The sequence below is a fragment of the Phodopus roborovskii genome, unplaced genomic scaffold (assembly GCF_943737965.1).
Source record: "Phodopus roborovskii unplaced genomic scaffold, PHOROB, whole genome shotgun sequence".
Classification (NCBI taxonomy): Eukaryota; Metazoa; Chordata; class Mammalia; order Rodentia; family Cricetidae; genus Phodopus; species Phodopus roborovskii.
Window position 1 is genome coordinate 20607062 of NW_026126567.1, and position 27035 is coordinate 20634096.

Consider the following 27035-nt stretch of genomic DNA (forward strand, 5'->3'; position numbering starts at 1 on the left):
CCCCACCATGGAACTGCATAAAAGAAGGACCTAACCTACTTTGGAAAGCCTCTGGGGAAAGGTGACATTTCAAGTGAGCATTAAATGATGTGTGAGGATTGACTTCTGGGTAAGAGAGCAACTGACTTATTCACTCATGTAGGATTCTATATTCTATTGGAGAGTTGCCTTTGTCAAGCAGTGTGCAGGAAGTAAAAAAATAATAAAATGTTTTGTGATATCTTTTAACCTGAGAAGAAAGGATTTGCAGTTTAATTGAACTGGAACACTTCTCTTTGGGTTCATCTTACCATCCTTCTCTTCTATGAGCTCAGAACAAATGACAGCTGAGCCTCCCCCCTCCCACTGCCCTCTGTTAAAGATGCAAACACACCCTCTTGTGGGCTAGTGTGTATTGGAGTGTGGGTACAACCAGAAACATCTTGCTTGGCCTATCTACTTAGAAGAAGAAAGGGAAGCCCAACCCTGATGCATAGAGGGACCAAGACACAGGAAGAGCTTGGGAGGAACAGATCAACATATCTCCAGATGATGACAATTCCATTCAATGCCCTCAAATCCTGAATCCATCACTGTGATTTGATTGGGTAGTTTGCCTTAGACTCATTTAATGGTTGAACACTGATTTGATTTCCTGGGACCCGTCACGGGACTTGACTCGTAGGAGCCTCTGTTAACACAAGAAATCATGTTCTCTTGTCAGAACCAATCCTCCAGGTCCTAGACCTACCCACTAGGTAGAAGGAGACACATGGGACTCAGACACCAGAATACAAAATGAATTTTCCAGTGTTTATTAATTGCAATCAAACATAAAATCACAGTGCTATTTCAAACAAATGCAGACATTAAAACAGAACAACAAACACTTTACACAAGAAAGTCATCTTTAAAAACCCAAAGAAAGAAATCTACTGTGAGGCAAGATGACATTTGGAGTCATCAATGAATCTTCACGCAGACTTCCCACCCCAAGAACACTCATTTATATCTTCAATCTTCCGCCACAACAAAGACACAGTGAAGCAGACAGCCATTGCTTCTGAGAGAAAAATCAAAGAGACCCAGGGCGATTATTTTTCCTAAAGGATCTCGGGGAGTTGAAATAACAGGCTCTTCTCCATTCTCCAGGGGTTGGCAGTGTGGCAGGGAGGAGGCCCTTTATACCACTTCACCTTTGAAGAGAATAAAAGGCACTCGGTGTAACATTCGTCCTCACAAAAAGAGTCTGAATCCAAGCTAATGCCAAGAAGTGTTCTAATCAAAGTAAACACTAAGCCGATTCCTGCAAAAGCTGCAAGGAACACGTGGTCACATCCAGCCCCATTTCTTTCTCTAGTTAATCTCCGGAATTTTAAATATAATCTTTCTGAATCATGAGAATAATTCCAGTAAGGAGGCTCGGGGCTAGTGTTATTAAATGGCGTATGACAGTGTCCAGTAATGAGAGAGCAGCCTGCATGAGGGGGCCAGGCCTGCAGTGTCCCAGTGCTCATTATCCACCTCCCCGCTGTCACACGGTTTAAGCAGGGAGGCACAGGTTGTCCAACGAGAATGTGCAGTGCCCGAGCATGCCAAGAGCCAGAGCTTTATCCAGTGGCACTCCAGCTGACACACACCTACACCTTCATCGACTGGCTCAACTTCCAACAGCAACGGCTAACCCTTTGACATTGCCCTGTGATATCACTTATAAAGTTTACACCGAGAGCCATACCATCAAGCTTCCAAAGGAAACGGCTGCACAAAGCACCTCAAGGTGCTTTTTAAGCCTGTTTATAGTCGTGTGTGGGGCTGTACTAACAGCTATCCTGTGACCTATAGGCTGTGAGCTGAACATGCCCGCTGGTGTGAGACTGTCCCAGATTGCTACATGTTCAAACACACAAATATACATCACAATGTTCACAAATAATTAGAATCTAGTAAAGGCACCAAAAGGGAAACATGTACATTTTACCAAGTCAGTCACAGAGCAGCAACATCACAGAGACACTAAAACCATGGCTCTGTCCTTTAATGGAGACTTGATGGAGCATGGACAGAAAATAATGGGTGGGAAAGAAACTGGAGGGGAAAAAATGGAAATAGTAGGCATTCCAAAACATAAAGCGCTGCATGTCCGAAGGCAGGGCAGGACAGGACAGATCCACCTTACATGTCTTTGCATAAAGCTGGCTAGACTCCTCCAGAAACAGTGTCAGATATACCAGACACTTCTAGGAAACTTTTTCAAAAAGCTCCGTGGGTTTTGCTCATCTCTTTCCTGCTGCTCCTCTGAAGAGGCAGGCAGGTCTTTGTGCCACATCTGTTTCTCTCTGTCTTAGTCTCTTTCTCCTTCCATCTCTCTCTTCTCTTCCACCACTCCTTTCCCCAGAGGTCTCCTCCCTCCGTTCTCCCCCTTTCCCATCCCTGTTCCCTTAATAAAACTTTCCAGCTCCCCCCCCCAAAAAGTTATGGAACTTTCCTATATTTCCTCAATTTTATTCATTTTTCATGCATTCTAAATCATAGGGCCATCACTGCATTCACAATACAAAGAATCATTTCCCCCCACACACATAAAGTTCTAGTTGGTTTTTAAATATTGACCATGGAGCACTCTGCCTGCAGCTAGCCTATTGCTTTGCACTCGGAGAAGATTCCCTGGGGTTCTCTGGAGTCTCCTTTGGAATATTCCCTAACATTCTAGAGAATGAATCTCTAGGCTAGCTCAAGGCCTGTCAATCAAAATGCACATCTAACCTTCTAAGTCATTAAGGCCTTGATCAGTGTCCCCTCTACTTTGAAGTTCTAGACTCTTCATGGGCCTGGGAAGGGAGATACTAATTATATGAGTTGCTGATTGTAGACAGAAGTTTCTGTCCTGTCAGGTTCTGCAGCAGTTTAGTCCCAAATAAACACACAGAGGCTTATAGTAATTATAAACTGCTTGGCTGATGGCTCAGGCTTCTTGTTGGTTAGCTCTCTCTTAATTATTAACCCATTTCTATTAGTCTGCGTATGCCTATATGGTCTTGGCTTACTGGTGATGCCCAGGTCTCTTGTACCCTCGGCAGCTGCATGGCATCTCCTCAACCTCACCTACTACTTTTCTCTATCCCTGTTTGGATTTCCTGCCTGGCTAAATCCTGCCCATAAGAGAAAAATATCAACCAATAAGAGAAAAATATCCACAGCATCCCCCATCAGGTAATCATCTGTTGATACTTACTCCAGACCACTTACTTTGCACTTGCTGAACCACAGCACCTGAATCAAGAGTGGCCCTGAACCCTGGTCCCAGCTCTGTCATCCTCTTCCATTTTTCTGGGTTTCAATGTGAAGACTTCTCCCTTGTAGGGTGCACGCTGCACTGGTGTAGGTGTGCAGGTCTGAAACAGAACATATTTTATTTCTCTGTTGTGGTTTACTCACTTGAATTCCAAGTTGGCTGTAGCTCCCTTTATGAACTCTGAGTCTATCATATGCATTCCATGTCCTCACCCTCCGCCCTTGGGAGGCAGAGACACGGGCTTTCCAGGCCATGCTGGCTAGCTAGACGAGCTGATCTGTGAGTTCTGGGCTCAGCTGAGAGACCCTGCCCCACTAAGAAGAAGAATATGGGAGGAAGGCATGTGATGTAGACTTTGGGCTGACATGTGTACATGCATATGCACGTACATGTGTCCACACACATTCAAACACCCACATGAATTCCCAGGGAAAAGGAAGCAAGCCAAGAAATGTTCCATCTGGTTGCACACTCTTGTAACTTTACATCGTTTCCTATAGCTCTCTTTCTCATTCTGTCTTTTTGTCCTTCTTAAAAAAATATTTTTAAAAAACTTATTATACTTCTTAAGTATATAACATTATTTTATGTCCATGCATGTATATCTGTGTATCATACACATGCAATGCCCACAGAGTGCAGAAGAAGGCTTTGCATCTCCTGGAACTGGAATTAGAGGTGGTTGTGAGCTGCCGTGTGGGTGATGGGAATTGAACCCAGATCCTCTGGAAGAGCAGCCAGTGCTCTTAACAGCTGAGCCATCTCTCCAGCCCCACCTGCCAGTTCTTCCCATTTCTATCCCAATTGCCTATAGTCACAGAGTTCTTTCTTCTCTCCAACAAGTCTTCAGATATTTGGCTGCACAGTAGACTACTTTGCATATGTTCTGTTTTCTTGGTTGCATTGGCACATAACAGGCCTTCTGCAGGACCTCACCTCTTTAGTGACCCTCAAGGCAACACACTCACATGGAGTTAATTCAGAACTTGAAAAGCATTCTGAACTTTATGAGCAACAGAATTCATGAGAAGTAACTAAAATCATGGTGTTTGCAAACATGCACATATCTTCACTGATGAACCAAGAGACTGTCAACTTCAGTGGGTTGTAAGAGTGGGTTGTGGAGCTGGTTGGTCTGAAGAGTCCTTCATTCCTTGCTTCAGCTCTCCTAGTACTCGCTGATGTGAAAGGCTGTACAACACAGCAGGGTTGTTGAAGAGATAAATATAAAGCATGTGGAGTAGCGCCTAGCATCGAATGTATTCTCAGTCTATACAATACTGTGCAAAGACACACATAAGTATGTGCATGTGCACACACACACACACACACACACTATTGTGGGTTGCACATTAATGACTCAAACTAATACACTGATCAACAGTGTAGGCTTTGAAGCAGACCAGATCTAGGTTGGAACCTTCTCTTTCTACTCATTATGTGTAGGGAACTGACAAGTTACTAAATGCCTCTGGGTCTGCATCCTCACCTGTGAAATGGTGAATAAAACCCATCTCTGAGAAATGTGAGACATTCTAAAAGCAAAGCATTGTCTTCAGTCATTGACAGAGCAGGGCACAGACAGCTCTGGTTTAGCTCTGGTGAAGCACATTCTGAGAGCCAGACTGTCCCTCTGCCGTCTCCTAATTCAGTCAGAGGTTTTCCTGGACCCATCATGGCTTTCCTTCATCCTGACTCTGTCATCATCTTGAGACATCCAGAGAGTGCCAGTCTCCCATAAGTGCCACTCAAGCAATGCCCTGGTCACTTCTGGTACTTTAAACTTGTCTGGCCCCAGGGTCTCTGACTACATCCTCCATCTCAAGTCTTCATTGGCACACCTCTCCCTCTTGTGGCTCTATTGACAAGGTAGGTTGTATGATGTGTCACTGAACCCTACAAAGTTATCATCCGAAGCAGAACACTTCTGAAAGTGGAGAGGGCACTCGGCATCATAACAGCCATAACCCAGGCCTTGCAAGCAAACCAAGATTTTTTTTTTCCCTACACTGTCCTCTCTTGCCTACTACTTACAGGTCTTGCCTTTCTATCTGTTCATCTTGGTAAATCCCATGGTGTATTTCAGTGAATGCTCTGGGCAGACATTTGTGCACGCATCTGTGTGCCACCTGGCCCTCCTCAGCTCCTGCTCTATCACCTCTTTCTACAGAAGTTTCTGGACCTTAACTTCCTTCTGTGTTCAGTTGCTACCTTTCTGTCTGTCTGTGGGAACAGACCACAACATAGGTAGGATGTGAGCCCTTTGGCATCAGTGACTGCTGGCTTCCTGGTCTCTATATCCTAGTACTTTGGATCATGCCTGATGATCAAGAAATATTGAGATGAGAGAGGATGCTTGGTGACTGGACTTCTGGGAACTTTTTAGTATTATGTTGAAAGCAACATTATTTAAAATTATTCATTCAGCTTTCTCAAGCTGCATCTCAAGACACTGGAGAGCTGAGGACACATCTTATGGGTCATGCCATCTCTCTAGTACACCCTAGTCAAGATCTGGTAATCACACTTCAGCACTGGTGGTTTCCATGTGAACAGTACTATAATCAAATAAGATGGCTTGAAGGTAAATACATGTGTGAAAGGGTGCCCTAAGTAACAAAGAAAGCAAAAATAGCCCCTCACTTGACAGAATATGGGTGGATTACTTTAGCAGATGAGAGTTCAATTTGAGTTCATCATCTTTAATTATGATTGTCATTGTGATGTGTTAATAGAAAGACAAAATGAGAATTATATGCAGTGCTATGAATAAACATTAATTGCAATCATCGTTATATCTACATAATTATAGAAATGCTTTTTGGTTAGTTGATCAAGGGAAGAGGAACAGCGTGTAAATTGATAGAAAATGTGACTGTATTATCTGCTGAGGGTGGAATGGGAGGTGCAAGGATTTCTGAAAGTAGCAGGAACAATAGAGAATCTCCCTAGACCTCAATGGAATAACAGGTACTGTGCCACCCATAGGGACCAAGACGCTCAAATGTCCATAAAAACAACAGAAACTCCAAATGCCAAGCAGCACACAGTGGCCCAACCTGAGGCACATGGAATGAAGGACAGCTGCTTGAGGGTGAAATACAGCCTGCCTCTGAGGAAGCCACCAAACTGAGCTACCCAGTGGTTCTCAGTGAGTCACCACAATGTGAGCAGCTCCCAGGTTCAACAGGAGAGAGAGGGCTCAACAATCTATAACATAGGACCACCACCACTCATCTCCGGGCTTGTAAGAATTAAACCATGATACCTACTTGATTGATAGTCAATAGATATCACCGACTGAACAATGGTTAGATAAGGCAAAGAAAAAGCACAGGTTGAGTTGCCCCTCAAAATGCTTGAGGCTAGACATCTTTTATATTTTGAAGTAGTTTGGTTGGGCACTCCTAGCTATAAAATTTGACATGTGAAATTCCCTAGTGTTTCAGATTCTGGAACATCTCAGGTCTCAGGAAAGTATCCTTCCAGCAAGCAGCAGTCTGGAAAACAGTAACAGCAAGCTGCCTTCTTTTCTCTCCATACTGAACATTCCTGCTGTAGCACTTAGCTCCTTCTGCGATGCAAATGTGCTCCTGTGTCTGCTCTCAGGCTCCCAGCTGACATGAATGAGGGTGTGGATAGAGATGCTTAAGTGTCCCTTCCATGCCAAAGAGCCAGCTCCAGCACATGGCTCACCTTTGCGTGATATTAGCCATCAATCCAGTGGATCAGGACTGGATGGCAGTTGGTGGCATGAGTTCGATGACTCTCTCACACTGGCACCTTGAGAAAGGCATTGACAAACTGCAGCGCTGGAGATGGAAAATACCCATTTCAAGGACTGAGTCGGTCATCCACTCGATTTTCTCTTATCTAAAAGGAAAATTATGCTTTATCACTGCAAAGCTACAAGCCGGTTTAAAAGACTTGGCAGCAGTGCTCTAGAGCCATATTTCTCTCTGGGAAGCTGTTCTGATTTCTCTATAAAGTGCAATGTGACCGTGTTCTCCTGACAAGGCTGCACTTGCTTAATACCAAAGGGAGAAAAGAAAGAATGGCTTTGAGAATAGCTTAGGGAAGGCTCATTTCAAACTTTGTCGAAAATTATAGTACTCTAAATACACAAAACTTCCTGTGTGAAATGAAAGAGGTTTTTTTTTTTTCCTTGTGTTTGATAAGGACTTAATAATGTGGCATCGTCTGTTCATTCAGGAGACTTGAAATAGCTAAGCTTCTGTTACTTTTGTCTTTTCCTTTTGTTTCCTTCATTTCTCATCCCTTTCTGCTAAAGCTCTTCCTTGAATGGCTTTTAAATGTAAATTTTAAGAATGTTTTAAAGTCTTAGCTCCTTATTTTAAGAGTTCTTGGCAAGATTAGTTACCTATATCCCTCCCCCCAATAAAAAAATATTGCCTCCACATCCCTTTAGATTCATGGTCTTTTATTTTGTATTTAATTTTTTGAAAAATGTTTTATGTGTATAAATGTTTTGCCTACATGTATATCTATGCCCAGGAAGGCCAGTAGAGTGGGTCAGATCCCTTGGAACTGGAGTGATAGTTGGCTATCAGCTAACACGTAGGTCCTGAACCTAAAACCCCGAACCAGGGCCATCTGAAGAGCAATAAGTGCTCTTATCTGTTGAGCCATCTCTCAAACCCCAATAATTGTTTATTTTTATCTTGGTGTGTATGTCCCATGGGTGGAGGCGCCCTTAGAGTTGAAGGTGCAGAGGCGGTCGGTCACTAGCCACCTGATTAGACCATTGAGAACTTGGGTCTTCTAAAAGATCAGCAAATGCTCTTATCATCTGGGACTTCTCTCCTAGCCCCACGAAACAAGCCCCTTGGTTCCTTGAATATTCAGTTTTCTGATCTTTTAAAATAAGGGACGCCTCCACCTTTCCTCACTGTGTCACAGTTGGTCCTTAGCAGTGTGTTATGCCTTCAGAAACACTCATTAGTGTGATTGCTTCTACTTAAGGCACAGGCCAGTAGAAACACCTGGGATTCTAGCTGTTACAGCTTGTCACCTGTCAGTGTCAACATTTCTAAATGAACCCCTCGGCAAACTCAACACCATCTGAAACACCATCTCTTCTGAGTGAGATCCAGGGTACAAAGAACTGTAGGGCCAGGATGTGGTCCAGTGGGGGATGTAGGCTTAGGATCTGTCCTAAGAAAGAAAAGGGGGAAAGATAGAAATAGATTTGTGGTGTTTGGGAGGAATTTAAAGTGTTGAAGAGTACTGGTTTACCTAACCAAAACCTTAGGAAATTATTTGAAAAGTGGAGATTTTGTATAATGGATTCTGGGAATCTGCAAATAAAACAAGTTCACAAGACGTTTCACAGAAACCAAAGAGGCCATAAGAACTTAAAGAAACAAATTAAAAACAGCTAGAGAACTCTGGGGAGGGAAACACACATTTGAAAGTTTGACCAAGGGGTAAGTTCCAGAAGGAATCCATCCGTGTATTACAAAGACCCTGTGGGGGAGAAGCATGCATGGGAAGAGTAGAAGCAACACTCCCCTGGGCAGAAGCATGGCCTTGGGAGACTTCCTCAGTGCAAACTCAGAGCACAGGGTTGCCTCCCCTCCCTCAAAATACAGAATTCTACATTTTTTTCACCTAACTTTTTCTTATTACAATATTTTAGTGCATTTGGTGAAATAAAAAAAAATTTAACAAACAAAATTTACAAACAAAACATGAAAATATAAGATACATTAAAAAACAAATATATCTTTTCTTGTTGTTGCTTTTTCGGGACAGTAGGTTTGGAGCCTGTCCTGGAACTTGCTCTATACAGCAGGCTGACCTCGAACTCACAGCTATCCCCCTGCCTCTGCCTCCCAAGTGCTAGGATTAAAGGTCTGCACCACCACTGCTGGGCCAAATACCTCTTTTTTGTTACAAAGACTGTGTGTGGGCTTTCGTTACAGAATCTGGAAAAGCAAAGTTATGGGAAAGCAATAAGACGTGACTGACGTTTAGTAATTCTGACATTTAAAAAAAAAAATCTTATTTGAGGGTAGAAATGTTTAATTTTCAGGTGAGAAAGCAGAGCCCAAAGACGACTAGTAACATGCTCTGGCCTACTGCTAGGTAGTGGGGAGGAGTCATCTTCAGATCTCCCCTCCCCAAAACTCCATCTCTGGCGGTTACCCTGAGAAAGCACCTCGTAGATTTTTAGCTCAAAGGAGCACAGTTCCTCAAGGCAAAGCTGCTAAGTTAAAGTGTACATACAGGCCACGCCCCCCACGGCAGCTCCCAGCCAATGACTGAGGACCATCTGGAGCTAGGAGCCTGAGAAGTGGTTCAGAGCCCCCCCCCCCCAAACTGACCCCAGCCTAGTCTGAACTACAGCCATCCAGAATGTGCCCCTCACTTTATCTTCTTTCCTCTCTCAGGTCATTCTTGAATGGCATTCTTAGCTCCCAGTATTTCCCAGCTCCTTTTTCCTTTCTCTCACAGGTGTCTCCAACAACCCCTACCCTCAAAGTGCCATGGTCTGTGTGGCCTGGTTCTTGGAAGACCTTGACTTACCACAATGGTGAATAGGAACCTACCCAGAAAAAACACAAGTCAAGCAACCTGTAAGGGACACATCTGCAAGCCTCCAGCTAGACAGAACTTCTCATACAGGAAGCTGGGATATGCCTGTGTTCTCTAGTCAATCTCGACACCCCAGGACCACGTTGAGCCCTCTGTGGCATGCTGCCCCCACCAGGAGCAATAAATAACAAACCTGACACCCAGGGTGGCTAAGGGTGGTCACTGCGGTGGGGCTGGCTCACCTGGTCTCGCTGCTTGATTCGGTTGTAGATGTATTCAGCAAACGGTTTTCGGGGAATAAACTTCCCGTCTCCCGCTGAGACGTTGAAAACACCTGCTTCATATACCACTCTGCCTCTTGAAATCGTCACCAGGGGTACCCCGTGGCAAACCATGCCCTCGAAGATGTTGAAGTTAACAGCCTGATGGTGAGTTTTGGCTGAGATCCTCCTGCGTTTGTAAATCCAGAACAGACTCAGATCATCACTGGCTCATCTGGTGAATAGAGGATGCTATAAGAGGGCTGATTTAGGAGAAAACTGACAGGCAGGGTTTCATTACGGTGCCAGAACAGGACAGACCACTAACATTTTATTACAAAGTTATTATATTCTGGAAGAGGAAAATCCAAGACACCCATCTTTAAGTGACAAATGAGGGCTGAGTGGTATAGGTCATTGTCTGTCATGTTGAGACTTTTTAAAAAAGTATTTCAAAGAACAGCATTTCCTCGCCTTGTAAGGTAGAAGACATTCTGAACGATAGGCTGGCCCTGAAGAGTGTTGACTTTGACAGACACAGTGAGGCTGGATGGATCCCCCTCCCAAATCCTATTTTCACTCCTGTCTTCCAGGGAGAACTACTATCTAATACTTATTAGAGTTTGCTAGCTATCAAGGAAAGAAAGACATTTTGAAAAATTTCCCCTGTGAATGGCAAAATTAGAAAATTGAGAACAGTTGGAATAGATATATTAAAATAATCATTTTATAATGCATATTTGCATATTCATTAACAAACCCAGTAGCTTATTTTAATTTTACTTTTTACACTGACAGATAAAACTATGTATTTGTTGTGGACAATTTGTTACTTTGATGCACACTGGGGACTATCTAAATAGCTAATTGACTGATACTTTACCTCACAAGACATTTTTTGGAAAGAATGTGGGTTTTTTTTGTTGTTGTTGTTGTTGTTGTTTTGTTTTCTAAAAAGGGTTTCTCTGTGTAGCCCTGGCTGTCCTGGAACTCACTTTGTAGACCAGGCTGGCCTTGAACTCAGTGAGATCCACCTGCCTCTGCCTCCCAAGTGCTGGGATCAAAGGTGTGCGTCACCACCGCCTAGCGGAAAGAATGTTTTATATCCACTGTGCGAACACCTTCCCACTGTATAGACCCAGGAGTGAAATTGCTGAATCAGATGGTACTTGCTTGCTACAACGAAAGGCTCTTTCTTACAGGTGACAGATTATTTAAAAGATCGCTGCCGAGTAGGAGGAAATACAAATATAACCATAACTTCAATACTGAGGAGGAAAGCACTCTTTCAAGTGTCCAGTTACATTAGGCACAGCCTGACTTAGGATAAATTATATGTTGATGGTAAAAGATTAAAAAGAAAGGACGCAAGCAAAAATCAACAACAAGGAAACAACTTAGAGAAAGGCCAGACTTTTGGGCTTGAGTGACTTCTTCCAGTGTGTGGCAACTATTCCCACAACCTTTCTAAGATTTTATGGCTACAGTTCCATGGTTCTTACTGTAGGATGTTCTTGGTCCGGTGCTTTCTAGCACTCCAAGGGGCCCCTTGTCCCTGGTGAGCCTGTCAGACCAGGGCTTCTTACAGCCTAAGAATGAAGGCCAGAAGCAATCAAAAACAGGTCCCAAGCTCTTAACAGTTAATAATAAAATCTACCGAAGTCAAATTTAAAAACAAGCTTTAAAAAAAAAAAAAAAAAGTGCAATTTAAGCAACAGCAAGGCACTATCATGGAGTAGCAGAAACAGAGGAGACGAAGGGAAGGCAAGCTGTAAAAACCACTTCTGAGGAAGGCATTTTCATTGGAGGATGTAAAGAACAAATGGCTTCTTCAAAAGATCACTGGGGAAGAGGACAAAGCTCTGCCTTTTGGTGGGGTGAGTGGAAGGCACATACCTGATGCAGGGTTTAGGACCAAGAGCATCTTTTCTCCTGTGAGGTCCTCTAGCTTGGCCTTCACCTGGGTTCAATCATTCCTATCAATACCTCATTCAAGTTTGGACCGGACTCACTTTGTGTTTCCAAAGATGCTTACTCATTAAGATGGACATTTTTCGTGAAGACTTTGTTAAGTTTATATTGCCAAATAAACCAAGTTTGGCAGTCAAAAAAAGACTGATCTGAAGACAGTGAAAGGGTTACCAATGCATGCTGATTGCTGATGAGCAGGGCCTGTGTGGACCTGCACCAGACGGCATCCTAGGGAGCTGAAGGGAGAAGGGAGCTCAGCCCCATCCCTATCACAAGCGATTTCCAACTGATAACCATCTGTAAATGAAAATTTCGTTTTCTCCATTGGGGTCTAACTGGGGAAACAAAGTCCTCTTGCCGGTAGACTGCATACCCAGCAGGAGATCACCAACAGAGAATGAACTCTGGTAAATATATATATATTTGGGGGATTCCATGTCTTACAATGTCACAATGGGGATCTCTCCATTTTTAAATTTTATCTCATGCTTTATTTTAATTTTATTTAAATTAAATATACTTTATATATGTTTTCTTCTCGCTTTTTATCCTACAGGTCCTTTGAAGATGTATATTATGGCTTTCAGTTTAGTGTTTCTCTGGGACTCCTGAGTGTGTGACTGAGTGGGCCTTTGTGTCTATATCTGTTTCTTACTGTTTCTCTTGAGCCCTTTGCCTTCAGTTTGCTTGTTTCTTTCTATCTTATTTTATTATTATTTCTTAGAAGCCAGTTTGTTTTCTTATAAGAGATTAAAAAAAAGGGGGTAGACCCAGATGGGATGGGAGATCAGGAGGAGTGTGTGTGTGAGAGAGAGGGGGGCCATAAATCGGGATATATTATTTGAGGAAAAAAAGAATATATATATATATTCAGTAAAAGGAAAAAGACTCATGCTGATGAAATAATTAGTCTAAAAGAGGTCATGAATTTGAAGGAGAGTTCGAGGTATGTGTGGAAGGGTGTAGAGAGAGGAAAATGCATACTAAAATGGTTCTGTGAGATGATGAAGGAGTAGGAGAGAAAGAAGGGGAAGTTGAAGGTAGAAATCTCTGAAATGAAGGGAAACAGGCTGTTGGAGGGGGTATGATCTACACAGTGACGCCATTACAGTATTGTCTACACTATTGAAAAGCTGAAGTGTAACAATTCCCTAGTGGAATACTTGGCATTTCCGAAAGATGAGAAGAATATTCCAGAAAAGCAAAATCATTTTATATTAAACAGAAAGAAAATGGGCTATTGGTTGTGCATACCTCCTCTAGAAAAAAACATATGGAAACATAGACAATTACGAAAGGAAATATGGGGGCCATGGATCTGGGTGCTTACACCTTTTCTGTGACTTGTGGGAATTTTAAAATGAGGTTGACAAGTGAAAAAACATCAGATCAGATTTCTCTGCTCCACACCAAGTAAAGGTCATTGCTTTGATTTTTTTTTTTTTTTTTTTTTCACCCTCACGGTAAGCAAGAGAAAGGGGACAATCAGATAACATCTAAGAGAGTCTTTATTGTAAGGCGTTATATAAATGCAGTCACACTAACATGTGATGTAAATTCCAAGCATCTAAAAGAATTGCTTCCACTTTCACAAGGAAGGTGTCTGACAGGGGTCACCAGCACCCAACTTTTCCTTCCAGCAGAGCTGTAATTCTGCAGTTCTTAGGAGGATTCTTGGGTCTGTATCTTTGCATTTTCAGCTCCTAACCCTCAACGCCCTCCTCACTTCCATTCCGTGACCCCTAAAACTCTGCCCTCTGCCAGTGTTCCCACAAAGAAATGATAAATGGGGCAGGCAGTCGATGGCCCTGCTTTAATCATCGCACACCACACAAATGTCACACCGGATCCCCCGAATAGCTACAGTTGTTCTGAATGAATGAAGAAAAGAATTGTGGCCCCCCCAGAATCCAAACCTAGTATTCTGACAAAACCTACTGCTTCTTCCCTTGGAGCCTCAAATTCTCTGACTTTTATTTTGTTTCCTTTTTATTTCTGCAGTTAGGGGGGGTGGTGCTTTATAAATTTCAAATGGCCGAACAAAAGGGATCGCAGGATTTTTCTCCTGTTTATTCAGGTCAATTTTATTTCTTACCTGTGGTGACATTGGCTGTGTTCTGGAAACCAGAAGTAGATGCCCAGTCCAGGAGTGCTGTTGAGTGCCTTCCAGTTCTGGTAAGTGGCACATGTCAATTAGTAATAAACATGTAAACGTGCCATAGCTATCATCCTTGGTTGCACCTTAGCCACTTACAAGAAGCAGGGGTTCATTGATACTAGCCATACTTGGCAATAGCAGTATCATCAGCCGCAAGCTAAGTCTTATTCCTCCGTTTCTCCAGTGATGAATCTGCAGTAAAGCTGTTTAAGAACTTGCCCCAGGCTCACACGGTTCAATACCCAGAGACACCACAGGGGTTAGGAAACACTTTCAGCTCTGGAGAGCATTCTCTATGTACAGCCCTGCTGTCTTAGTTACTTTGCTGTCACTGTGATAAAATACCTTGACAAAAGCCATGAAAGGAAGGAAGCACTCGTTCTGGCCTCTGGGATTTTGACTAAATCCACCATTCACAGCCATCTCAAAAGCATAAATCTGAAGTGCTTCCTGAATGTCAAGTCTGAGGTCACCTGAAAGCTGACCCTTCAAGAAAGAGCTGAGTGCTATGCATGGCCTTGTAAGCCTCATCCAAGGCTGTTGTCACAGTGCACAGAAGCAGCCTCAACCTTCTCCGAATGCCTCCCTGCATCTTTATCCCGCTGAAGTTTCCAACAGAGGCTGCCTTTCATGTGAAGGTCAAGGTCAGATTTATAATGTCCTCTTCCTATCTGGTAGGCCCTGTGTCATGGCTAAGTGGTCAGTGTTGCAACAAGGACCAAGGCAGTGACATGCATGTCCTGGCTTTGACTGCAAGGGAGTCAGCCAAAAGTAACCAGTTGGCCGGGAGACAGCTGGAGACACCTTATGTGTCTGTGCAGTATATTCTGCTCTTAGGTGAGCCCCATCCACAGTCCCAGGGTGGGGTGGAAATGAGGGCATTGCAGTACAGCCCTGAGCAATCTTCTCCCATCTTCTAAGGCCAAAACTCCAATGTTCCTCTTTTTCTCATGGGAGAGGATCTGGTGAGACTCTCAAACAAGTACCCTCCTATTCCCTAAAGAAGACAGGGGAGGGATGTCTTCTTTCCCCAATAAAAAGGAAAACGAAAGTGTTTAGAGGGTACAAACCCCTCCCCATCGCCCACAGAACACACCCTGCCCCATGGACTCTCTCCTTTCAAAGCAGTGACGACGGAGGAGGCTCCAGGTTCCCCTTGGCCGTCCATAGACTGTTATCTTTACATCCGTGAGCAGAGTTGGCTGCAGTAGTCAAAGAGTGAGAGAGAGTGTGTCCTTAGAACAAGGAAGAGCTGCGTGTGCCGTGTTTATCTCTGCACAATTCACAACAGTCAAGCTATGGAACCAGCCAGGAGGGCAAGTGCTTGTCAACAGCTGAAATGGCCCAGAAGACCCAGCCACAAAGAAGAGCAAATGCTGTTGTTATTCTCAGCAAAATGGAGAGCAGTGGAAGACACAATGTTAAGCAGAATAAGCTCAGCCCAAATGCCCGGCATCCCTCTTAGATGTGACGTTAAAAACAAACGACAACAACAACAAAAAATAGCGTATTAATTTCAAGAGACTTCAATGGTATAGACAGGCAGGAAAAAAAATGTGGCTGAATTTGCACGGATGTTTGTGAGGCAGAGAGCAAGTGGCTTGAATGGAGAAGAGAATTACAAGCAAATCTTCCTAGACGACAGATATGAATGTGGGCAAGACGCTTCTTCCATTTGGGGACAGAGAACTGCAAGACACACTATCAGGGACTTTTCCGACCTCCCAAGCATTTGAAGGATCTTGTTCCCATCCATCCATCTCATTACTGGCCAGTAGCTGTCTCAGTGATTAACACCTCTCTTCCCCTGCAGTGAATTGGGTCTCCGGGTTGTTGTCTCTTCATTAGCAGATTCACGGTGAGGTTGTTCTTCTGGTCACTGACCAGGGGAAGCTGACCTCTGTCAAGCTCACCCTAAGCCTGTACCACAGGAGTGGCAGGCAGGTCACCCTGGAGGGAGTGTCCCTTCTACTTACTGAGTCCCTGATTAGGGACTCAGTATCTAAGGGAGGCAGAGGCCTTAAAGATAACATTAGGCTGCTTTCTGACTTAGTCAATAGCTTTGATGCCACTCACATCACAGCTGCAGAAAAAAACATTGTGTCCCTTTGCAAATGGCTTTCTAGCAGCCAGCCAGCTGCCTGTCTTATAGATGGAAGATCCACCGAAGCAAAGCCAGCCCAGGCAGCAGCCCCTCCTGTGAGCATCCCAAGAGAGCTTTGTAAAGGAAGGGACTTTCCTTAGAACACTCTGGGTTTTGGGGATCTTCCTGAACCCCCCCAAAGTGACTTGTCTGTGCATTCTATTGTATTATAACTCCTTCATCTTATCCATAGCAGGGGTGAATTCCTATATGATTTCCAGGAGAAACAAAATACAGGAAGATAGGCACTGGGATCATACAGTGCTATTCGTGGCATCTTTAGAAGGAGACCTCATTTCTCCACGTCATGACATCTTGTACACTCAACACAAAACAGTAATAGTTCATTGCTATATCTTTTCTATAGTCTAGGAAGTAGGCACAATTATTATTCCTGTGCTACAGGAGGCTGAGGTATAAAAAGGATTAATACTTCACCCATGCTACAGATAGGAGTTATGATAGGATCTTGTGTGGCTTCAAAGGCTGGAAAAAAAACTGCCCTTCAAGCTTCATGAGGAGCCCTGTAAAAAAAAAGTGTACAGTTGCAGGAAACATTCTTCACCCCAGGAAATAAAGAGGAACTCACTTCCTTCCATCCGTCTTGGTGCTTCTTGATCTGTTTTCTGTGTGGGATCAAAGGACTTCAGATGCTAGTAAAATTTCCTTGGCTGGAGTTGGCCAGTCATTGTCAGCATGATCACAGTGCACAGAGCTCTCTCTTAGGGACACATTTCCAAACTACCTCCTCTGTCAGCTTCATGGGCGTGACAAGTTACGTAAGTGGGGAGCAGAGTAGGCACATCTCAGGGAATGCTAAGTGGTGCTACTTTGAGCACATTGTCATTGCTAAGCTCCAGGCACTATCAATCTTCTTTCCTCCTTTCAGACTTCTACACCAGCACCCCACAGAAAAGATGGCAATCACTTCAACCATGTTATCGATCTAAATCGGACAGTTGCTTAGAGCTGGACTGATGCTCAATGATGACAAAACATTTGGTGCAGGTTCCTAAAAGTGCTGCTTAAACATTGACTTAGAGGAACAAATGGACCCTGTGGCTCTGGTCTTTGGCTCCTGGCTGTCATATAGGCCACAGATGGTGGTGTAGATCATGACACCATAAATTGCGTTAGATGCTAGAAGTCTGACCTTGGGGTAGGGACCTGGTCCTTCACCCCGTGTACCTCACACAGCCCTGGGCATCTAGAAGACATTTGTATGCACCCTCATTTATATGGAAGTAAGGTATTAGCAAATTTCTGTATTGCTACTTGACATAAATACTGCATATTTTAATCACTAGCTTTCAGAAAATGGGAAGCTAAAAATAATTTAATGTTGTGAACAAATAGGAATTGGATGTAAGCCAGCCAGGCTAGCAGAATAGGAGGAGCCACATCCTATGAATACTGAGCAGGTAAGTGCTTAAGAGATGAGGGATGGTGATTAGGTCTTGGAAGGCTAGTCTACTGGCATGGCCAGTCAGTGAGAGTTAGAAATAGCTTGCTAGGTGTCACGTGGGTTCGGCCTTATCATTCTGTGACTTTCCTGGGGAGCTGCTTTGCCTTTGACAAGATGACATCTCTTGACACATTCCCCAGGCACGGCCTGGGTGAAAAAGAATTGTTTCTTACACAGGAGTCAACTGGGCTAAACTACCTAAAAGTACCTGGCGGGCCAGGTGCCCGTGATACTCAGTGTTAGCTCTGAATCATGGGTCTGAAAGGGAATTACTTGTTGAAATAAGAAAAGCAAAGAGCCGAGCTCTCCACAGAGGAAATGGGGAAGAGAAGATGGGACAATAAATAGCTAAGGCATTCAAAATTCACTCTTTTTTTTTTTTTTTTTGATGGAAGAAGATGACCTATTTTTTCTCCGGCCCCACCACAGGAGACAAGCATAATTGATGGCGGAGGAATGCTGGCAAAGGGACGGAACAGGTACAACCCGGCAGGTAACCAGAAAGCTAAAGACCTGGAGGAAATCCACAGAGGGTTTGCAGCAAAAAGAGGCAGATAACAGAGCGGAGACAGACTATGGTCTCTAGAACACAGCTCCAAGTACTAACCATGATCTCTTTGTTCCTTTCTGGCAGTTTGGGCAGCATTTTTATGAAGTTACATGAACTATTTGTTATGTACTGAGTAGCAATAGAGTCCCAAGTCTGTCCAGTTTAGATTAATAACTTGAAGTAAGATTTAACATTAGCTCATTTAACCTCCCAGTAATCACGTGACCACAAAAATTCTTAGCATGCCCATTGAGTCTTAAACACAGTGATTATGCAATATGCAGGTACCACTGTATGCCTATATACTTTGCCTGTAAAAGCCATCACTCAGCTTTAAGTTGATGATGCTACCTACAATCCAAGTAGTCAACAGAATTGCTTTAGAGTTTTCAAACATGAGGTATGCAACTAAGAACAAAAGACCCTCCTCTTCCTCCTTCTTTTTCTCCTTCCTTTCCTTTTTTAAAAAGATTGAATTGTGATCTTTCCATGTAGCCCAGGATCATCTCTAACTTGATAGGTAGCACAGGCTAGACTATCCAGTCACTGCTTGAATTGCTGTCTGAACCCTGCACTGTGGGAAAACATGCCCCTAAGAGGTACCAAAGGCTTCCCAGATGTCTCCATGGAGATCAGGATGTCAGAGAATGAGTTTCCAGTGTAAGGAATCTGCAGGCCAATCAACTACAGGCCAAGTCTGGCCCGAAGTCCATGTCTATCAATGAAATGTTACTGGTATGCAGTCACCTTCATTTGCTAACATTTCATCTATGGCTGAACTTGTATTGCAGGGGCAGAGCTGAATAGCAGCAGCAGACACCTATGGCTCAGAGTATTTGGACAATCACCAAGAAACTTTACTTTTCCAGCGTCCTAAATGTCTCCAGGGGCAAAACCAGAACAGAATGACATGCTTTTGGGCTTGCTCATGTGCAGGGGTGGGGGTAAAGATTAAAGCATAGCAGGTTGGGGAGGCACATAGAGGAGGAGATGGAGGGAAAGAAAGGAGAGGAAGGAGGGGCCCAAGAAAAGAAAAAGAAACAAGAAAGAGAAAGCCAAGGAAGTCAACACTAACAGCAAATGTGACCCCAAAGTTATGGGTTCAGTGGCTGCTTCAACAAGTTCTAGGCATGGACCAATCACCTGCCAGGCCGGGAGTACATTCATGAGCATTGATTTCTCTGCAGCTCCCATCACTACATCCTTGTAGCTAGTGAGGTTGAGTGGCTTTTCAAGAGTCAGGACCAGAAACCAAACCCAAGCAGGCAGGTGCCTTCTCCTGGCATCACAGGCCCTGCTCAAAAACAAAACAAACAAACAAACCAAAAAAAAAAAAAAAACACAAAAAAGGTAGATGGGCACTCTTCACTCTCTATAAAATGACCAGGATGTTCAGGACATTGGGGATTCTGAGTATAATCAGCTGTTTTCCAGCTGGATGAGAATTCAGAGATGCTAATCATTTCCTTTTCTGCCTGGTGCATTTTTGATGGGGAATGTTCTTCTGTTTATGTTTCTCTTATTGGTTAATGAATTGGTAACTGATTGGCTATTTGGCCAGACAGGAAGTGATGTAGCTGGGCAGAATCAGGATATAAGCAGGGACAAACAGGAAACCACTCTCTTCTCTGGAGAACTTGATCAGTCATCATGTAGCAGGCAAAGGAGTTGCAGGTCAGGCATTCCTCAGTAAGCCAAGACCAGGACCCACCAATGTTGCTTTTAATAAAGTCCTATGAGTCCCCTTCATGTGCTCTAGCTCCTGGGCTTGGGTCCAGGACCAATGGCAGATACCCCATTACACCACTGAAGACAGAGGAGCAGGAAGTCCAATGGGCCTTACTTTGTGAGATCTCTTATACTACGATTCACCTTTCTTTAGCTCTTCTCATGTCAGCCATGTCTCTCCAACCAGCATCCCTCCCTGTGGACTTCAAGCTCCAGCATCAGATACAAAGTTTCAGACTGCAGCCCTCACCAATGTGGAAGGTCAGCCTTACCTATAAGCATGAGAAGTGTATGGTTGTCCACAGACACATACACATGTTTCTACTTCTCTGGACTGAACCTTGATATATCCTAGATGGATTACTTCTGGGACTGTTGCTCATTAGGATCTATTTCTCTTTCTCTTTTAAAATCTCAAAACATTCACCTTTGAACTCACTTGGATTTATTGTGTTTATTAACAGCACCTCTTGTGCTATTAGTCAATGTCGACTGGTCAATTATATCTGGTGCTTTGTATCCAATAAATGTGATGCTAAGTTATTTAGTTATGGCTTCCATTTACTGAACACTTATCTTTGAGACTCTGATGCCAGAAACTCTTCATACATTATTTTATTTAATCCTCATTATACCCTGTGGGAACACTGAGGTAACTCAGAGAAACATAGGTAACTCACCACTAACCAAACTGGAGTCTTTGTGGTTCAAATACCAAGAGATTAGCCATGGTATGTTGCTTCCCACTGGAAGTGATAAACACATGTGAAATTCTTCCCCAGACCCTCTCAGAAATACTAGGGCTCCTTACATGGAAACTTGGCATCGAAACATACTAGAAAAACCTTGGGGAAGAAGTATGTCCCAGGTGCCCATTGAGTCATTGTGTTTTGTTTTGTTTTTTTTTTTTTTTTCTAGGAAAATCTACTAATCAGCATGAATGTCTATCTAAAATCTTTCCCCTTAAGAGTCACCAAAGAATCCATCATTATGAAGGCATGGCACTGTGATTTCTTCTAGACCTTGTATACATAATATTCTCAAAAGTACCAGAAGATTGGTAGAGAGGGCAGAGAAGGAGTTGCCATATATTCAGAATTAGATGTTCATAAATTGAAAACAAAGCAAAACTTGGAGTCTTTTATCACACCACTGAATGCTACTCCTGCATCATTAAACCTTTCTTGTCTCCTGTTTCTCAAACAAATGAGCTTAGATTGCTAATTGGGTCTGTGATGTCACCAGAGAGAAATTAGGTTCTCAGACATGGGTTTTAGATGTGGAGGATTTTAAGATAGCTACTTCCTAACTGTGGCCTGCCAATGCTGTCTACAACACTCTCTGGTTTCAAGTGAAAGGAAGGTGAAGGGGCTCTAGCAGGCCCGAACACGACAAACATGGCTCTGGCAGGCCTTGCCCTTCCTCCTCCTCATTACCTCTTCCTTGCTAAAAAAAAAAAAAAAAAAAACAACAACAACAACAAAAAAACCATTAGATTACAATCCTAAAGCTGCCACCCAAGGTCTATTCCCTTATGTGTCTACTTCCTCCTCCTGAGGCTGGCCACCAAGGCCCAGCTATCAAAGTATTGAAGTACAGCAATCAAATGCCCCCTTTGGCTCACCTAATTAACATGTCTAATTAAAAGTAAACACCTCATCCCAGCAGAGGGGTTTCTCCTTTTACCTTTATACCATTTGCCTATGGGCCATGTCTAACTCTTTTCTACCAGGAGAGAGTCCTGATGGATATTTGCAGAGCAACTATCTCCTCTACCCCCTTTGTTCCTTTCCCTTCTCCCTTGTCCTTTATCTTCTGTCTTTGTCTCTTATTCCCTGCCAACTGTCCCTCTGGGGCAAATAAACCTACTTTGTGCAGAGAACTTGGTCTTTAGAGCATCTTGTTCTGGTAACAGTTCTTTCAAAAGGAAGGGAGGATGGAAGGGAGGAAGGGAGGGAAGACCTTGAGAGCTTGTTGGAGATTCTAGGGGGGGGGCAGCTACTTGTTTGTATACCCTTGACTGAAGATCTCAGCTTCAGGAGGGAAGCCCATGGAGAGGTGAGGGAGGAAGGGGACACCCACCTAGCTAGCCAGATCAGCCGAATCAACCCTGGCAATCAATGGGGTGACAGATGTGGCAGCCAGATGGCCCTCACATCCAGGAGGGAGGAAGGAAAAAAGAAGTCAAAACAAACTTCATGTTGGTGAAGGAATGTAGCGAATTCTTCAGTGTTTAGGGGTGCCCCATTTATTGGTCCCCTGCTGCATGCATGCCTGCACTGTTTTCGGTGCTGTGGATGGGCCAAGAACAGATGAAAATCCCAGGCCCATGCCGCTGACATTCTAGCCACGCTGCTTCTGAGTTAGGAACAGGATTCTCACGTGGATTAATGAACAAGGTCAACATTTCAATAATAGTAACAGGCACATGGCACTTCACAGTTTACCCAGAACACTCTCCAGTAACTATAGCATTTATTTCTCAAAGAAGTTTGGAGAGCTTGCAAGAAATGTGATAGAACCCTTAAATAGACAAATAGTATTATGTCACCCAAAGAAACAGTAACAATAGGCATGAATAGACATGTCTTTATGGGGGGGGGGGAACTAAATCTGGTGACTAGTAAATGAAAAGGTACTTAGCTTCGTTAGTGCTCAAATATAAGCAATTTGCAGTTGAAAGGTAATAATTTTTACATATAAAAGAAGCAAAAAGTGAAAGGAAAGGCAAGATTGTGCCCGAGTGGGAGTATGCTGTTTGCTAGAGTGTGCTGTTTGGCTCTGCGTTTAGGAGTTAATACAATGGAAACAATCAGAGGATTCAGTTTTAAAATAGTGAAACTTTAAAAACCACAAAAGATGCTCATTACCATGGACCTAGAGGAGATCCTCACAGAGGGGTGTCCAGATAATCCTCCCTGAGGCCACAGTTCACGCTATCCTACTGAGCACCTGAGATTCAAAGGGTTCTAAAATATATTTGGATCATTCCCAAAACCGTTTAATGGTTCGGCACAATGCAGCATCCAAGGGACGTTCTGGTAGCATTGTGGTCAAAACAGCACCTGATTGACCTGTCAGTGCTAGGAGAGAAAATGCATCTGGCAGAAATGGAGCTGGGCAATGGGCCTGCTGTTGACTCTGCTAAGCCTTGTTTGCCTGTGGCATCTTCCTGTTAGCTTCTAAACCTCTTTGCAGTCCTTATTTTTATCCATGATGATGACTGCATCGATGTTTCTTTTTGTTTTACTGTAGTGAAGGCATTATTTGCTTTCCAGACTCACCAATGGCTGGTGTTATCATTGTTGTCTCTGCATTTTTATCAAAGGAAAATCTACATTTTACCAAGGTCAGGGGAGTAGCTTGCCCAAGGGGTGTTTCTTATCTGCCCAATTAGGTCCTAAGTTAAAAACCTGACACTTGATTTTGAGTGTTGTCTATTACGCACACCTGACATTTAATTAATTATGGGTCATTAAGCAACACTGTGTGAGAGCCAAAGTTACATCTTAAAATTTTAATTCCTATGCCTTAGAGATCCCAGAAACAAAAATGCCTCTGATCTGTAAGCCCCTTGTCCAAGGACAGACAGGTCCTGAAGTGCTGGAGGCTGTTGTTTATGGGAGATAACGAGTCACATGTTTTCACTCCCCTAAACAAGTCTGTTTGACCCATCTGCACCAGTGCCCTTCATTACTCGTGGGCGGGAAGTATGTAGGCAGGATGTATGCTTGCCCCTGATTGGATATGATGGTAAATGCAATGGATTATGGGTTTTCCTTTGTAAGCCCTCGCCATACTTGATTCTGGGCCATTTCACAGGAACCTGAGTATGTACCTGGCCAGAGCCCATCCACCTGGCCAGTATTTAATTAAAGCTTGCCTCAAATTTGGCCTTAAACTGTGGTAGTGATCTTAACAACTCACTTCTCTTTAACTCCATGTCTGGTGTTCCATCGATTTCTTGGGGAGAGTTTTCCATGCTGGGGGGGGGAGAATCTCCAAAATCAATTCCCTTCTCTCCCCCCCCCCTTTGATGGCTTCTGGGGGTGTTTCTTTGGTGGCTGCTGGAGCCTGAGCCAATATGCATGTTATGTGAGCATTCCGTACTGGACCATTCCCTAACCCTTCTACTTCTGTATTCTGAGACGGGCTGAAAATTGTGTGTGTGTGTGTGTGTGTGTGTGTGTGTGTGAGAGAGAGAGAGAGAGAGAGAGAGAGAGAGAGAGAGAGAGAGAGAGAGAGAAAAGAGTAGATCAAATCCTCAGTTCAATTAAAGCAAGCTGTTTTAGGGGAATGGCCAATTCCACAGCCTCTACCCAAGTTGGGATATTAAAAGGCAGGTCCTTTTGAGGTCTCTTTTATGGGGGAGATAAAGTGTTCACAGGGACCAAAGAATTGGCTGCTACATTGTTAGAAAAATACAATGACAGGGAAGGACCAAGGGTCCGGATATACATCATGTGAATTGGGTCCCAAGTGTGGTGTAGGTTGAAAAACGTTTTACAGTTTACATCAGATCTAAGAAACAGGAACTATTTCTTAATTGCAAATAGAAACCTTTACTTGCAAGGACTTTGTTTATTCTTTAACTACTAACAGAAACTTTAACCTGCAGAGGACAAACAGGAACTTAGTCTTAACTGCAAACAGAAACCTTAACTTGAAAGGTATATGTTCTTGTTTTGGTCTCACAAAACGTGCTGCTTGCTGCCCCGCCTCCCACCGTGATTCCCCGCCTCCAACTGTGATTCCCCGCCTCCCACTGTGATGGACTCTTATTCCTCTGAAATCTTAAACCAAAATAGACTTTTTTTCCCCCTATAAATTGCTTTGGTCGTGCCAATCCACCACAGCTATAGGAAACTAACTAATAAAGGTCGTAAAGCACTCTTCAGATCAACTGTCACCACTGCTTGAAAACAACAATTGCTTGAGCTGTGTCAGAAATTCAGCATTCAAAGGCTCTGTCCGGATGAGTGAGAATGATCCCAGCCCCATTCCCTGTACCTCACCCTGTAGTGTCTTTATGTCTTGAGGGTACCTTCCTCACCCCCCTTATTGACTCCTGACTTCATCACAGTCGCTTGTCTGCGCTCTGTTTGCAGACCTTCAGCCACCCTCCCGATTCTCTTGATCGTGCTCTATCCTAAACACAACCCAGCTTTCTGTGGGCCCTTGCCGATGAACCCAGCTCAGCATTGTCATCGGGACCTCCCGCCACCCACTCTCCATCAGAATTCAATCCTTCTCCATCTCTTGTACTAATGTGAATGGTTTCGTTTGTCCTTTTGACATGTCACTTGTCTTTTTCCACCTTTGTGTCTTGCCTGCCCCGTCAACACACACCCTTTTTGATAACAAATGTTGTATCTTATATTCCCCATGTGCTCAGAAATTTTAGAAATTTTTTAGACATAGTAAGCATGCAATAAATCCATGTTTATAGGTAACTACCAGTATTTTCCTCCTGCCATATGGAATTCAGTAACCACCTGTACCGGAATACTCCACTTAAAAAAAATATATAAATAAATTGCCTTTTCATGCTGGGTGTTGGTGGCACAGGCCTTTGATCCGAGCACTCAGAAGGCAGAGGCAGGCGGCTTTTTGGGAGTTCGAGGCCAGCCTGGTCTACAACCGAGGACAGGTTCCAAAGCTACAGAGAAGCCCTGTCTCAAAAAACAAAAACAAAAACAAACAAACAAACAAACAAATTGCCTTTTTGTTACTTTTTTCTTTGGGAGCTTAGTTTCCTTAAGATGCCTGGCGATAGAGTAGAGTTGATAGCAAAGTCAGGCTATTTCAGGGGTTAGGCAACCAGGTGACAGAGTAAAGAAGCCACCTTTCAAAAGTAGGAGAGACAAAGAGCATTACAAATATAGGAAAACATCTAGAAGAAAGGATTCACAGGGCAGGTGGAAATTACAGTCCAAAAGACAATGTGTCCCCACTATGTTCTATACACTCCGGTTACACGTATGAAGTTTTCGTGTCTTTATTTTATTCACTTTTGTACCCAGTGTGCTTGTTTGGGGATATTTAATTTCTTTTTGGCCGTATTGGGGATTGAACATGGGACATCATGTATCGGAGGCAAACGCTCTACCATGGAGCCACAGCCTTCATTCCTGCAAAGCATCAGACCGGCAGGCACAGCAACACGGCAGACATGCCCTGCACACGTGCCACACTTAGCCCTGAGAGGGGCAGCCTGACAGACCCCTCCAGAAGGAGTTTTCTGTGGGCTCCAGACAGATGGAGAAGCCTCACACCGTGTGAAATACCTTACACTGAGGCATTGCAGCCCGAGTCACAGTGCTAAAGGCCAGCCTGGTGAACCAATGGAAATTTTCCGTCAGGCAACATAATCATCACATAATAAACAGTATCGATCTATCTGCCTCCCTGCCAAAGAGAAATCAAGTTGGACAGAGGAAATTAGAGGCAACAGGTTTTCTGTGACTCCAGTTACAGCTGCAGAACAAACCTACCCTGCCCCGACCCTTCCTAGATCTCTCTGTGTGTGTAGTCACTCTCTCTTTGGGAAGATGCTGATTAGGTGATCTGCAGTCATACAAGGTCTTTCAAACTGGAAAGTCAACCTCCTTCTGGTGTCCAGAGAAGCCATACTGCCAGCCGGATGTGCTCTGGGCTGGGGTCCAGACACCCTGGCGGGTTTGCAGAAGTCTGTGCCATGGACCAGCCAAGGAACTCTTAAAACCAAGGACACACATGCAGTCTGTTGCCCACGAACACGGGAAAGAGGCCCTGACCTTGGTCAAGAATCTCAGCTTACGTGACAAGAAGCGGGAACAGGATGAAGGGGCAGGGTGGATGTTTGTTCACAGCGTGCATGTCTGCTTCCATGTGTCCCGGGTGCGAGACAAAAAACAAAAGCAGGCTTGAGTCTAAAAGTGAATATTTG

The 27035-nt window shown here is 43.7% G+C and overlaps 1 protein-coding gene across 1 annotated transcript in view; it reads right to left on the reverse strand.

The window, feature by feature from the left end:
• Positions 1–3257: 3257 nt before the first annotated feature.
• Positions 3258–27035, reverse strand: part of Dpys (dihydropyrimidinase) — a 67112-nt gene continuing 43334 nt past the window's right edge. Inside the window, exons 8-9 of the mRNA XM_051202606.1 lie at positions 10075–10282; positions 3258–3374 (exon numbers count right to left, since the gene is read on the reverse strand). Coding sequence (XP_051058563.1) covers positions 3258–3374; positions 10075–10282 — 325 coding nt within the window. The remainder of the gene's footprint in view (positions 3375–10074; positions 10283–27035) is intronic.